This window comes from Ctenopharyngodon idella, chromosome 16 (assembly GCF_019924925.1).
Source record: "Ctenopharyngodon idella isolate HZGC_01 chromosome 16, HZGC01, whole genome shotgun sequence".
Classification (NCBI taxonomy): domain Eukaryota; kingdom Metazoa; phylum Chordata; class Actinopteri; order Cypriniformes; family Xenocyprididae; genus Ctenopharyngodon; species Ctenopharyngodon idella.
Window position 1 is genome coordinate 28620093 of NC_067235.1, and position 14820 is coordinate 28634912.

The following is a 14820-nucleotide window of genomic DNA, read 5'->3' on the forward strand; positions in this document are numbered from 1 at the left end:
CACTTTTTTCATTACTAAGATTCCTTCTTATTGCCAAATTCATATGATGTATGTATACACACGTACATACATACATCACTTATTTAAATAAATGCGCAGTGGAGGATCACTGCCTTGCTCAGATGTGAGGCGACAACGGCAGAACATTCCATCATCACATTTTTTCCTCGTCAGCAAATGTTTGTGTGGCAGAGAAATGCAGGGGGAGTTCAGCCCTGTGGCAGGGTTGGGTCATTTAAAGACTTCTAATCAAGTGTCTACTGTAAAATCTGACATGATTTGATACTGAAAGTATAAAGGGGGGAAAAAACTGCTGACGCAAGCTCTGAAGAGACACATTTTAAACTGGCCTGACATGTCTGACGAAAATATACTCACAAGGCTGATATATTCTGCTCAGCAACTGTGGCTGAAAACAAACAATAAAACGGCACAATTCTACAACTCTTTCTGATTATCTGAAGGAAAAGTTCACTCAAAAATAAATGTTTTGTCATTATTTACTCACCCTTGGAAGAATGAAGTAGCAGCAAAGGAACAACATAAGGGTGAATAAATAATAACAGAATAAATGACCTTGAAAGCAACTGCTGTTTCAAGTAGGAAATGAAATTAGACAATAAATCGCCTCATATGAAGTGTTAATGTGAGGACGCAGGGCTCCTTGGCAGCCCATTTCAATACTCAGTGCATGATCATGGCAGCTTAGTAGCACCGCCTGCCACAACACCCGCTGCCATACTGTCGGATCAGATGCCAGAATTCATGTACAACATTCTGTCCTTGCAAAACATCAATTAAAAGCTGAAGGATGAGATAATTGTATATAAAAAAACCATGTCACAGAGACAACAAAAGGATCGTATTTGATAATATCTAAAAGATATACCTACTATCTACAGAGAAGAATCATTTCTAATCACAAATTGTGCGCTTACTATGTTTCTGGACATTGCGCCATGGTAATATTGTGGTATTCTCTGTGGAATACCATCTAAATGTCACAAATTTGACAATCACAAAAAGTCAATCTGAAACACAAGCTGCATACACAAAATCAAGAGTTATAGTGACAACTGTGTATTAAAAACACTTTCAACAGTGCAAATATTGCAATAAAATACCCAAACATTAACACGGAGAGGTGGAACAGTGATAAATTACAGTCAGAAAGGGAATGTTGAAAAGTATTCCAATGAAAAATAGTGTTTTGGAATAACCTCTGGCAATGATCAGAGTCTCTTTGAAGTTAAAGTCGCGGCCTAAAAAAATAATCCCATAAAAATGGAGCTTCATATACTGGGGCATAAAAAACGCTTCAGTATTTGGCTATAGAGAAAAACATCCATATCCCAGCACTGAAACAGAGACGGAGGGAAGCTGGAGTCCTTAATAGACTGTGAACAGCACGTTGGTAAAAGGAGATGGTATAATGCAAATGGTCATATAAAAACGGTCCTCCTAAATGAATCCAACTCACCATATAAAGAGCTTTATTGCGTCAACGGCTCTGGTACATAGTAAGCTGCCTTGCTGTCTACTGCCTACATAGGCATCTTAACTGAAATCAAAAAACAGCGCTGCTCATGCGAAGCACACATTAGACTTGACTCACAACTTATTTCAATAGGATTGGGCATCTTGTGATAAGATAACAGCAGCACAATACTCTAACCAGAATAAAAACACACAGCACTCACAAATATTGGGCAAAATAGTAGATTTTTAACTATTTGTAATCAATATTTTTCAGTACTGTATTAATTATATTAATAATTAATGTGGAATGGACTCCCAATACATGCAAGAATACAGATGCTACCTTGCCTAGTTGGAGAAAAGAATGCATCTCAGAAGGAGGCATAATTAAGTCTACCTTTTGGAACAGTGCTTGTGTCATGAGTGCCAGTGAGTCACTATGAAAAATTGATATAAAAATGCATTTTCATAAGTAGACCCTTTACAAATAAATCAGCAAATCAGAATTACCCTATATTTGCTCAACCCCTGACGACTTTGAAATTATAGCAGCCCTCCCTCGTCTAATGTCTCCAGAGCTTTAAATAAATTCATTGTGGTCTTAGAGATTTTAATATAGGTCAGGGAATTGCAGCGGGAGCTGCGTTCATTCTACAGTGTTTAAAAACCCACCGCTCTGCCCTAAAGATGGAAATGTTCTTGTGGCTGACAGTTAACCATTTCATAGCTAAAAAGCACTTCTGCTACTACTGATAAAAAAAAAACCATGAAGAAAAATCAGAATGATAATAATATTAATAACACACAAAAAACAAACAAACAGTCAAATCCTAAATAAAGTGTTCAAAATCATTTGTTTTACACAAATGACAAGTCTGATTCTGATTTTCATTTCAGGCTTCATTTCCATCACAAACACATAAAAACAGTTTTATCAAAAGTTGGTGTACGAAAAGTAGTGTAAAAAGGACACAAGTCTGTCAGTGAAGAACTTGCTTGATTACATGATTTGTAAAGAAAAAACAAAAATCAAGCTAAAATTGTTAAAGGGATAGTTCAACCAAAAATGAAAAATGAAAATTCTATCATCATTTACTCCCCCTCAAGTTGTTCCAAGCCTGTAAAAATTTCTGTTCTGCTGAACACAAAGGAAGATATTTTGAAGAATGTTTGTAACAAAGCAGATCTGGGGCAACATTGACTCCCATAATATTATTTTTTTCCTACTATGGAAGTCAGTGGTGCCCCAGATCTGCTTGGTTACAATGTTTTATGAGCAGAGAGATAACCATATTTATCCGTAAAGTCATGCCGAGCCAAAGCACAACCAAAACAATGTTCTTCCGCAAAATGCATGTAGTTTTGTTTTTTAACTGCTAGAGGGCCAAACGTTATAGTGTACCTTTAAATTATTAAATAAAATTATTATTATTGTTTTCACACTTTTTGCAAAATTTAAAGGGATAGTTCCACCTACGTCACGTGTGACCTTTCCAGCATGATTACGTAATCTGTGGCGCATCACAGAGCAGTTCAAGACAAGCATTTGTGGTTAAAAAGTATACCTTTTTTTTTTTTCTTTTTTTTTTAGAAAATGACCAATTGTTTCGCTAGATAAGACCCTTATTCCTCACCTGGGATTGTGTAGAGCCCTTTGAAGCTGCACTGAAACTGACATTTGGACCTTCAACCAATTGAATCCAGTTGAAGTCCACTATATGGAGAAAAATCCTGGAATGTTTTCCTCAAAAACCATAATTTCTTTTCAACTGAAGAAGACAAACATTTTGGATGACATGGGGGTGAGTAAATTATCAGGAAATTTTAATTCAGAAGTGAACTAATCCTTTAAGAGATATAACCAGTTTAGATGGAAAGGATCTCAAGTTGACTAGCTGAAGACGTTACTGTAGCTTTACCCATTAGTATACACAGTACTTCCTTGAAAATAAATCTCAGCACAGAGCTACAACAACCATAATGAAATGACCCTTCACAATAGATAATGCTGTTAGAGAGCTACATATGCTACAATTCACTATGTATTAAGCATATACTATAGCATGCTGGCTATAAAACTGAGACAAGAGAGTCTGCCATAAAAAAAATTGAGATGTAGCATAATAGACATTGTTGTGAAATGTTCATTTTCAAAAAAAAAAAAAAAAAGATAAAAATGACTGTAATGCATGTATATACATTGTTGGACACTGTTAGTAGATAATAGATAACTAGTGAGAGTTTAAACGTGTGTGTGTTTTTAATTTATAGTTGAAGAAACAATTGCATGTACTGTATCTCTAAGCCACAGCAACTGAAAAAAGCAGATAGATGATTCAACATGCGTCAGCAAGGACCCTAAAATGTCGAGAAGACACACTGAACACACAGAACAGAAGTAAACATCTTAAACAACAAACAGATCAGACAAACACTGTCAGCTGCCAGTGGTGTCGTCAGTCACATATATCAAGACCTGAAGGGTGTACGTTCATGTTAGGCTGCTTAGATAAACAAGACAAAACATCCATCGTTGGCCATCATGTCTTTCTTAAGAACTGTCTGATTCTGTGCATATTATTCACTGTCGGGAAAGTGAATGCTGCTGTCAGTCAAATCAAATAAAAACAGAATTTTACTCCTTTTTTCTCTAATTTGTGTGTATTTGTGTATGGTCTTGTTAATATTACAGTATGTCTGAGCCTCGCAAGCATTTCAATGCTTTTCTCCAGTGTTAATTGTGCAAATGACAAATAAATGCCTCTTGACTTTTGAATTTATCTATTAGTGTGTATATTGTATATATATATATATTAAACAATACTGATTAAAATGGACTAAAACCTGCTGATCTTTGTTATTTTGGATTTGATCAGACTGCAAATATGTTTACTTTCTGTCACCTGACAACTTATCAGCCATGAAAGTATATTTTGCATTAATAATTATTTTTTGGGTTTCTATGAAAACAAAAGTATTTTGCCTGTGTTCACGTGTCAAACAGCAAATATCACTCTCTGAGTGTTTTGCACAAGATGAACCTACATGTGTCACCAAAACATGAAGAGACATTGTGTTTTTCTTTTCATATTTTTGTTTTAGTGGCTTTATGTAAGGAATGTGTGTCACCACAGGAAGTTCTGGAGGAAAAAAAGATTGAATCACACACGTCTCGGGGCAGACTACAGTTCTCACACTTCAACTTAAACAAAACCTAATGTGGCAATTCCTAATAAAGTTATAGGCCTTTATTTTATTTACTTGTCAAAGCCAATTTTTACTTGCATGTGTCACTTGCAGAGTGTGAATTGTGGACTGAGTGCGGAAGGCCAAAATCAGCTCCCGATGATTGCAAGTGCCTCCTGTAATCTGAAAAACACACTCAGAATAACTCACAAACCCCTCCCCTTTATGCTAATGAACCTTCCCTTGCGGAATCAAAATCACCCTCAGGAAAGGAAACTGCAGGGGGTCAAACAGTAATCGTTTGAGCTCTCTCCACATCTCTGCGATTTCATCTCAGAATTCCAAAGCATTCCCAATGTCGATCAGGATAATTGTAGGTCATTCTGCCCTGAAGAGGACTGAATATCACTTTATGGCTTATTCTGTCCGAAAGAAGAATGTCTTCTGCATACGCAACTATTCAAGTGTGGGCCGTTGATGTCAGTGCCCTCTTTAGCAAGGTTAGGGAGTTTGATTTGTGCCCACATTACACATGGGAACAGCATGGTGCTGATTGCTGCTGTCACATCTGTGATTTGTCTTACATTAGTTTTGCTTTTGACAACAGTGGCAGGTCTGGAAGGAGCAAAAACAATAAGTAAGATTCGAAAAAGATATCTAAAAAGGTAAAGTTTAGGGATAGATCCTGGCTTATGTTATTTCCTGTTCTGCATTATGTTTTGTAGTCCTTTGTAGTTCTTCTTGTTGATTAGTTTTGTGTTTATTCACAGTCGGTCTTGTTTGCCTATTAACCCTTGTGTATTTAAACCCCAGTGTTTCTTGTGTTCCTTGTCAAGTATTGTCCTTCTTGGATGTAATGTTTGGTGAGCTCATTCTGTTCCTGGTTCTTTGTTCTCTGTGTTTGATTTGTTTTGTTTATTCTGTTAATAAAATTCACTGCATTTGGATCCAGCTCTCCTTCGTTTTTGAGTTTCCCCTTACGTTACACAAGTCAGTTTATCTGCCACAACAATATAATGTAAAGTATGAAACATATTCATAAATATTGTTTAAAAATTAATTCATATAATTAATTATAATAATTACAATATATTATTTTATATAATAATAATTATAAATTATGTAATTATTAAAATATTTATAACAGTAATTTTAGGAATTAAATATTACATTTAACAGTGTTATTAAATTAGTGTTTTTAAAGATGAACTTTTAGTAATAGATGATGGAGAAAATAATGCAAATATAAATATAGGAAAAATTAGCATGCACAATTAAATTTCTAATTAAATATGCAAAATCTAAAATAATATCATATCATTATTATAAAATAAATTTGACTTTAGACTTTTACCGAGACTTTAATTTCAGAGATTTTTAATTCTGTCCAATTTGCATATGTCCCTATTTTCCTCACACAACCAAAGTAAATGATGGAGCAAGTCATTACCTGACATTTTTTGTGTAAAATTAAAGAGGACCAATTATGCCCTTTTTCACAAGATGTAATCTCTTGTGTCCCCAGAATATGTCTGTGAAGTTCATCTCAAAATACCCCACAGATCATTTATTAAAGCTTGTCAAATTTGCCCCTATTTGGGTGTGAGCAAAAACAAGCCGTTTTTGTGTGTGTCCCTTTAAATGCAAATGAGCTGCTGCTCCCGGCCCCCTTTCCAAAAAGTGGGTGGAGCTTTATCAGCTCAGGCTTCGGTTGCTCAGCAACAACAAAGAATCTCATGCAGCCAAAATGATGATTGTCAGTAACGGTGTTCAGCCTTACATTGTTCAAACCGGAGTCGGACACTGATGGAGAGACTCAGGAAGAAGTTACAACTTTTAGAATGCATCTGGATGTTTCTGAATGGTTAGTGGATAAATTTATGTCGTTGTTGTGGAGTCAACTAGCATGTGCCGTCATGTTAATCTTTTGTGCAAATCCAGAATTGAATTGACCCTCGTTTGTGAAGCAGTCCTGCGTAAAATGACGGCATGGCAACAACACTGTACAACAACAACTCTTCCTCTTCTCTAAAGCAGCCCAACATGGCCTCACTCCCTTTGTTGCGTGTTCCCGGGGACAGGGTTTATATAAATTTTGGGGTTTGTGATGTCACCAACCCGGGAAAAAGCTCGTTGTAGTCCCTATCAGCTGTTTGTTGTAGTCCTTAAAAAGCGATTTCTGTAAAAGAAAATATCTCCCTTTGCATTAAACTTTGAGTGTCATAACTTTGCAGACGTTTTTATGCTCAAACAGCAACATTATACACCAACTAAAGTAAAAAAAAAAAAAATGAAATCCTAATCAAGGACCCCTTTAACAATCGTATCCAAAGTTTTCTTTCCATAAGTAACAGGCTCTCGGTGACACTACTATCTATTTCCATTCTTATGACTCCATTCATCTGGACAATATGACATGATCCTGTTTTAGACAGCATCACACCAAACCAGTCTCCTGTTTACTGTAGCTCATGAGTCCAACTCATTGATGCTTTAATATCATGACAGTTCTCACCGAAAGCAATTAAAACCTTTTATGTGACAGCTCAGTCTCTGCATCCTAAGAAGGACGCTTCTTGCTTCAGCAGCAAATCATTTGAGTCTACTTCATTCAGTGTGCAGGAATCACACAGGGATGCAAAAATAAATGAAGCTATAATGTGATTTGTCTCAAAACAGACCTGGAGGGTGAACCTTCTTTCCACTACCCAAGGTCAGCTGTATATTTGCAGGATTTTAAGTGACACTGTAGCTACAGGAGGTCAAGATGATTCCGGTGACTGCAATGTGACGACTGCGTAATGAGAGCAGTGCCCGGGGCCTCGGTGGAAGGGTTTAGCTCTTACTGCCTGAGCCCATTTTGAAACATAAACATTGGTAAGTCTAATTAGAGGAAGCCTTATCTGCCGCCCAGAGCGCATACGCATTACTGCAACCTCAAAGAGAACTACAGCTCGTTTTTCATGAGAAGACTGATGGCAGGGCAACATTTTTAATGAGCTGCTCAGCCTGTAATGCATTTAATAAACAATCCAAGCGATGAAGGATTCAATTTAGCCGTGTTCCTGTTACACTTTAACAAGCGCATGCAAACATGAGCCATTAAACTGCTGATGAGAACCCAAACCCTAACAATAAAAGAGCTCTATAGTGGATGCAGGCTGGTTCAAAACTATGTGCTCATAGCCTTAATAGTGTCGGATAGCATTGTCATTTCAGTATTAGGGTCATTAGCCAGGTTTCCATCAACATATTTTTATGAAAATTATGGGATAATGCATAAAAAAATGCTGGATGGAAATGCCAAGAGAACAAGGAATGCGATGGAAAAGCATTTATCAAATAAATTTCTCAAAACAATCATGAAACTTTGCCTTGTCGAAGGAAGTGGAAAGAAAACAAGTTGTAAAAAACAAACACGTATTTAGTTACAAGCTAAAACTTGTGAGCTGTTAAAAATGGAAATGTTGTATCTAAAGTTGGCATGAAATGAAAACTCACCCTATCTGTTTTCTAAATGCATGTTGTTGATCTTATAGCGAACAATTCAACCATGTATGTTTCAACAGTCACTTGTCACTTAGACATTTATGGAAATTTCTACAAAAACAACAAACTTTCACTATTATCGGCTAATGGAATATAAAGCAACGAGAGCGTTAAAACATTCTGACAAGCTTCCACCATGTATCAAAGAAAAATATAAGAGTCTAGATAAAAGATTTTTGCTTCAAAAGTGATGCACACAGTATGCACCCAAAATATGCATCTTTCTTCGTTCTTTCTCTTGGATTAATGCTGCCCAAAGTCATCAGTCAGTCAGAATGGGTTACAGGGCTGACCAACAAAAATATCACATCTAGAATGTCAAATGAACATCTCATAAGAAATTATTCTTCACTTTTATGATAAATATGATCAGTGTTAATTAGTAAGTAGGCTGAAATCTGTGCTGTGCATTCAAAAACATACGATTTTGTGCATAAAAATGATTTCCTGGGGTCACAGGCTCTCAACACAGATTTTGTCAATTTTGTGCATCCCAGTTGGTTTCTTTACTTCCATGAGCTACCAATTACATTTGTTTGTGGCGTCAAACTCAGCGTGTGTGTGTCTGCACAATGACCCACAAGAGGCATATTCAGATTCAGTTAGATGAGTCAAACCTGGCTTTTGACACTCTGAAAACACGGCTGTAATGGAAATTCATTTCAGAGGGAATATACAGCCTGATTGAAATAAATTTCAATGGTCAAATCTCAGTATACAATGTGCTATCATAAAATCCAGCTCTCTAAATTGTATCTTTCAGGCAGAAAAACAATTGGCGATCATATGTTAACATTTCAAAATGTAATAAAAGATTTTTTGTTGCTTAAAGGGTTAGTTCACCCAAAAATGAAAATTCTGTCATTAATTACTCACCCTCATGTCGTTCCACACCTGTAAGACCTTCGTTCATCTTCAGAACACAAATTAAGATATTTTTGATAAAATCTGGTGGCTCAGTGAGGCCTGCATTGCCGGCAAGACAATTAACACTTTCAATGCCCAGAAAGCTACTAAAGACATATTTAAAACAGTTCATGTGACTACAGTGGTTCAACCTTAATGTTATGAAGCGACGAGAATACTTTTTGTGCACCAAAAAAACAAAATAACGACTTTATGACAATATCTAGTGATTTTAAAACACAAAGCTTCGAAGCTTTACAAATCTTTTGTGGTTCAGAGCATGTATCAAACTACCAAAGTCACGCCCCCCAGTGGTGAACCACTGAAATTTCGAAACACTTACGATGTAACGAAGCCTCGTTTACTGAAATCATGTGACTTTGGCGCTCCGAATCACTTGATTCGAAACAAAAGATTCGTAAAGCTTCATGAAGCAGTGTTTTGAAATCGCCCCATCACTAGATATTGTCATAAAGTCATTATTTTGTTTTTGTGGCACACAAAAAGTATTCTCGTCACTTCATAACATGAAGGTTATGGTTGAACCACTGTAGTCACATGAACTGTTTTAAATACGTCTTTAGGAGCTTTCTAGGCATCTGAAAGTGTTAATTATCTTGCTGGCAATGCAGGCCTCACTGAGCCATCGGATTTTATGAGAAATATCTTAATTTGTGTTCTGAAGATGAACAAAGGTCTTACGGGTGTGAAACAGCATGAGGGTGAGTAATTAATGACAGAATTTTCATTTTTGGGTGAACTAACCCTTTGACTTCAATGAAGGATAACCTCAGACTAGACAGGACATTTTGAGTTTTGAATCCTACAAAATGTTTTCACAGTACAAAGGACTCAGACTTAACGAGATCTACCAAAATGGTAAAAAAAAAAGACAAAGAAATTGTGACAAAAATTTATGGGTAAACCCTACATTCAGAAAGTGGTAGCAAAAATGTAACACAATCTCAAGTAAGTGCATTTCCATTAACGTGAGTGATTTATCATGTCCAAGAGGTCATGATTAAAATGATGCAAATAAAGTCTAGCCCTCAAAGTCACTTCACAAAAACAGACAACAAACCACTGTGTTGTTCTGACCTTTTGGTGCTGAACATGTTGGCAGGACGCTCGTCTCTGACTCAGAGGTTTTCTTCTGGGACAAACCTGAAAAAGCAACCAGAGACAGAAAGGATATTAAGAGCAGGGGAAGGTGACCTGAGCCCAAAACATAACAAAAAAACACTGATTATATCCCCCCAAAAAACAAAACAAAACTACATTCAGAACAGACTCAAACACAGTAAACTAGAAAAAGTCTGTGCGTAGGATCATTTTTTCACTTCACAACAGAAAAATACCACATATAAAGTTGAATACAAAATTATTACTTTGGACAAATTTACAGATTTGGAGTGACCAGAGGATTAAGAACAAACTGGCTGATTAATGTCTGACTGAAGTACACTGAGCTTAATGATCTCAAACGCTCTCATTAAAGGCTTAGTTTAATAGTTTCTCTAAGCTGATGAATAATTCATTATCACACTGGTTGAATGTTGTGAGATGTTTGGCGAGTGTAAGCTGCACTCGATCTAAAGACAGAAGGAAAAGTTTGCAGTCTTCTTCATCTGTTAATTGGGATAAATTAAACTGTGTTGTCAACACTAAAAGCCATTATGGATGGAATACTTGCTGAATACTGTGCAGTATACTGTATACTGCATATTTTTAAAACAGTATGTGAATAGAATGCAGTATGTAAATATAAATACACATTATTGTAACACAATGATTCTTCATGTTTAGTTAATAAGTGATGCTGGCTAAATTCAGAATGATTTATCACTCTTACTACTTCTGCCATATATATATATATATGACAGAAATAGTAGTTTGCTAGTACACTATTCCAAATTCAACCACTAATATTGCTTCCTGTTCTTTGGTACACTGGAAATGAAAGGTCAATTTGAGAGCAGTGCATTATGGGACACATTATTTACAAAACAGAAACAGTAGGAGTAGTATGCTATGCTATTCTAAACATTGCCTGAAGCCACATTTTTACTATCTCCGACAAATGACAAGCCGGAAGTCATTCATTTCCAATGTAGAGTAGTATGGGAACTGTGTGGATTCCTGTTCATATGTGCATTTACGGTAAACTTCGAATTCATTGAAATATTTGAACTTCGAATAATGAAAAAGGCAGCAAAAGTCTCTTTCTCTAGCAAAATGCAAACAAACAAGAAGCTTTCTCCATGTTTCCCATCATCTCTAGACTTTTTAAGAAAAAAAAAAAACATGCTGGTTCAAAATTCCAAACTTTCATTTGAAGAGGTTTTTATATGGATTTCTGTGGATAAAAGTGGCTTATACATCTGAAGAGCATAGGAAAAGCAGAATCTTTTAATACACCTGAAAAGATGCTACACGGGAATACATGCATAACTGATGTAGCCTGCAGGCTATAGGTACTCTTTAACACAAAGGTTACAACAGTGACGGTAAAGGTCATCATTCATGCGCAGGACCTTAAACACAGAAATGTGTCATAATACGAGGGAGTGACTGCTCTGCTCCAACATGACAAAAACAGCTTTTAAATGTAGGGTAGGTATTTTTTTCATAAAAACTTGTTATTCTGGTTAAAACTCTCTTCACATCCTGATAGTAATCAATAATAGCAGTGGCCTAAATATTTTTTAAAAAATTACATATATATTGTGTGGAAGCCTCAGGACCAAAAAATGTTCGTCCAATCATTGCATTTGGTCTGACAGACAGCGACACAAACAAACAGCAGCCGTCTTTCACAGTTCTTCCTGAACCAAAACAACGAGCTTATGATGCGTTCACGCTATGTCGTAACTGTAATTACGAGATGGCAAACTGTGACGTATACCCGGAGCTGTTCACGTCCTCAGACTCGGATTTATGTTTTTCTATGTCAACACTATCAACGCCGAAATTAATCCGCAGCAGTCAGGTGGTACAAGAGTAAGAGCTCTGTAAGTTGTTTATGTTCATTATTACTGTAATGTTATGTACTTTGAGACATGAGGTAATTTAACGCTGTCTCTCGTGACGCTTTGCAAACTCTGCTCTGGCTGTGCGCGTTCATGTGTTTTGGAGGAGGCGTGGCTTCGGAGAACGCTCTGAAGGGAGGGTGGAATCTAACGCTTCCAAAGCTAGCTTGCTATTGCTATCCTCTCCAAAATTGCCTTCCATACCTTTAAAAAACACGTTTGCAGCTCTGACAGAGAAAGAAAAACAGAGAATATAAGGAAGACAATCACAAAAAAATAAAACAAGGTATTACCTACATGGCATCAACGTGTTCAAAGATCATTTTGGTTACTGGTGGAAAAGTTCAGTAACATTTTTTTTTGTAGCTAAGAGTTTAGGGTATATGTGCCTATACAAAAATAACCCTACCCTTAGAAATATTTACTTGGAAGAGTTGGTAAGTGCAAAAGTTAATGTTCTGGGAGCAGACAGAGAAAAAGTACATGAAATTGCTCTTTGGCTTCTGCTCATCTCCAACACCTCAAAACGAGTTTTTGTGAGTCATGAGAGCAATTGCACATTCTCCTTCTAGAAAGCACTGAATGTACAGTCCTCTCGAGGTCAAAGGTCATGTGTCATGACATGTCATACCAGTATATTCCTGAAGATGACCTGAACATCATCTCATAGTGTTTACTAACAAAGACCAATTCAGCAATGTAAAATGCACAAATCAACAGAAATTCATTGATACACAAATTGGACCAGCAGGGGAAAAAAAAAAAAAAAACTGTAAAATGTTCATAAATCCATTTGTATGTAAACTTGTTGAACAAGGCTTGCCGTTTTAGAGATACTCTGACCCAGTCAACTTGCCTTAACAAATTGGCCCTTGTCAAAGTCCCTCAGATCTTTATTCCTGCCCATTTTGATTTTGCTTCACCTGTGAATGGTCAGAATGTTTTGGCTTATTAGTTGTACATATGGTTAAAAATAAGATTATTTAAAGGTCCAGTGTGTAATATTTAGGAGGTTCTATTGACAGAAATGCAATATAATATACATAACTATGTTTTCAGTGGTGTATAAAGACCTTAATGAACCGTTATGTTTTTATTACTTTAGAATGAGCCATTTCTATCTACATACACCGTGGGTCCCCTTACATCGAAGTCAATATTTTGAGCCGTTATGTTTCTACAGTAGCCCTAAACGGACAAACTGCTCTACAAAGTACAAGAGTAAGAGCCTTGCAAGTTGTTTACATTCATTATTACTGAAATGTTATGTGCTTTGAGACATGAGGTAATTTAATGCTGTCTCTCGTGACGCTTTGCAAACTCTGCTCTGGCTGTGCGCGTTCATGTGTTTTGGAGGAGGCGTGGCTTCAGAGACGCTCTGAAGGGAGGGTGGAATCTAACGCTTCCAAAGCTAGCTTGCTATTGCTATCCTCTCCAAAATTGCCTACCATACCTTTAAAAAACACATTTGCGGCTATGACAGAGAAAGAAAAACAGAGAAAATGAGGAAGACATTAATATGTGGCCTTGTTAGGAGATGATCAACGATATTTGCTTCACCGGTGAATGGTCAGAATGTTTTGGCTTTTTAGTTGTACATATGGTTAAAAATAAGATTATTTAAAGGTCCAGTGTATAATATTTAGGAGGATCTATTGACAGAAATGCAATATAATATACATAACTATGTGTATAAAGACCTTACTTAATGAACTGTTATGTTTTTATTACCTTAGAATGAGCCATTTCTATCTACATACACCGTGGGTCCCTTACATCGAAGTTGCCATTTTGCGGCGCCATGTTTCTACAGTAGCCCTAAATGGACAAACTGCTCTACACAGCGCGTTTGCTTGACTGACTACTCTCTGCTGTCTCAGACGACGACATCTTTGTCCTGTGACGGCCACCGTAGCTTCACTATGTGCTTTGAAATTCGCAACCTCACCGCTAGATGCTGCTAAAATTTACACACTACACCTTTAAAATAGAAAATCAGAGACCAAAAAAAATTGCTTTAAATGTAATGGTTATAAAAAATAAAGCAGGAAAATGAAATAAATGATAATATGAAAGCAAAGTAAAAAATATAATAAAATAGAATGAAAATAAAATGGCTTGAGTTTTACGTGTGCGCAGTTGTGTCAGTGCTTTGTTGTTTTGTTCCTTCTAATGTCCAAGTCAAGAGTCAAACAAAACACTGGTCTATTTTAAGAGCCGTGTGTTGTGGAGTTCTGGGAATACACAAAGAAATGTCACTGATGAACAGCAGTGAATCATGGGATTTTCTCCTGTTCGGTATTCCACTCTGACTTTCACACTCTGATCTTCACTTGCTGGTTTAATCTAGTCTATTTTTAACCCAACACATCTGAGACACGTGTGGGAGGAGATGTGAAAAAAACAGACAGGGCATGTTGAAGAAAGAGAAGAAATGTAATCATGAAAGCTGTGATACCTGCAGCAGGTATATAAAAAAAAAATCAGTTCTTTGTTCAGCGTTTTATGTCATAAACCCACAGCATACAACAGCAGCGGAAGCAGAGGTCTGTGCTGAGGGAAACATGGCACGTTCAGAAGGTTATTTCAATTTATTGTATTTCCTCTTCTTCTCAGTAGTGAGTCATCCCTCTGGTCTAAGCGTTCCACAGATTTAGAGTGATTTCATCAA

The 14820-nt window shown here is 36.6% G+C and overlaps 1 protein-coding gene across 1 annotated transcript in view; it reads right to left on the bottom strand.

Annotated features, from left to right (window-relative positions):
* Positions 1 to 14820, bottom strand: part of oxr1a (oxidation resistance 1a) — a 158188-nt gene that overhangs the window by 129886 nt on the left and 13482 nt on the right. The window contains exon 2 of the mRNA XM_051866234.1: positions 10219 to 10284. Within this exon, the coding sequence (XP_051722194.1) occupies positions 10219 to 10235 (17 nt within the window). The 5' untranslated portion in view covers positions 10236 to 10284. The remainder of the gene's footprint in view (positions 1 to 10218; positions 10285 to 14820) is intronic.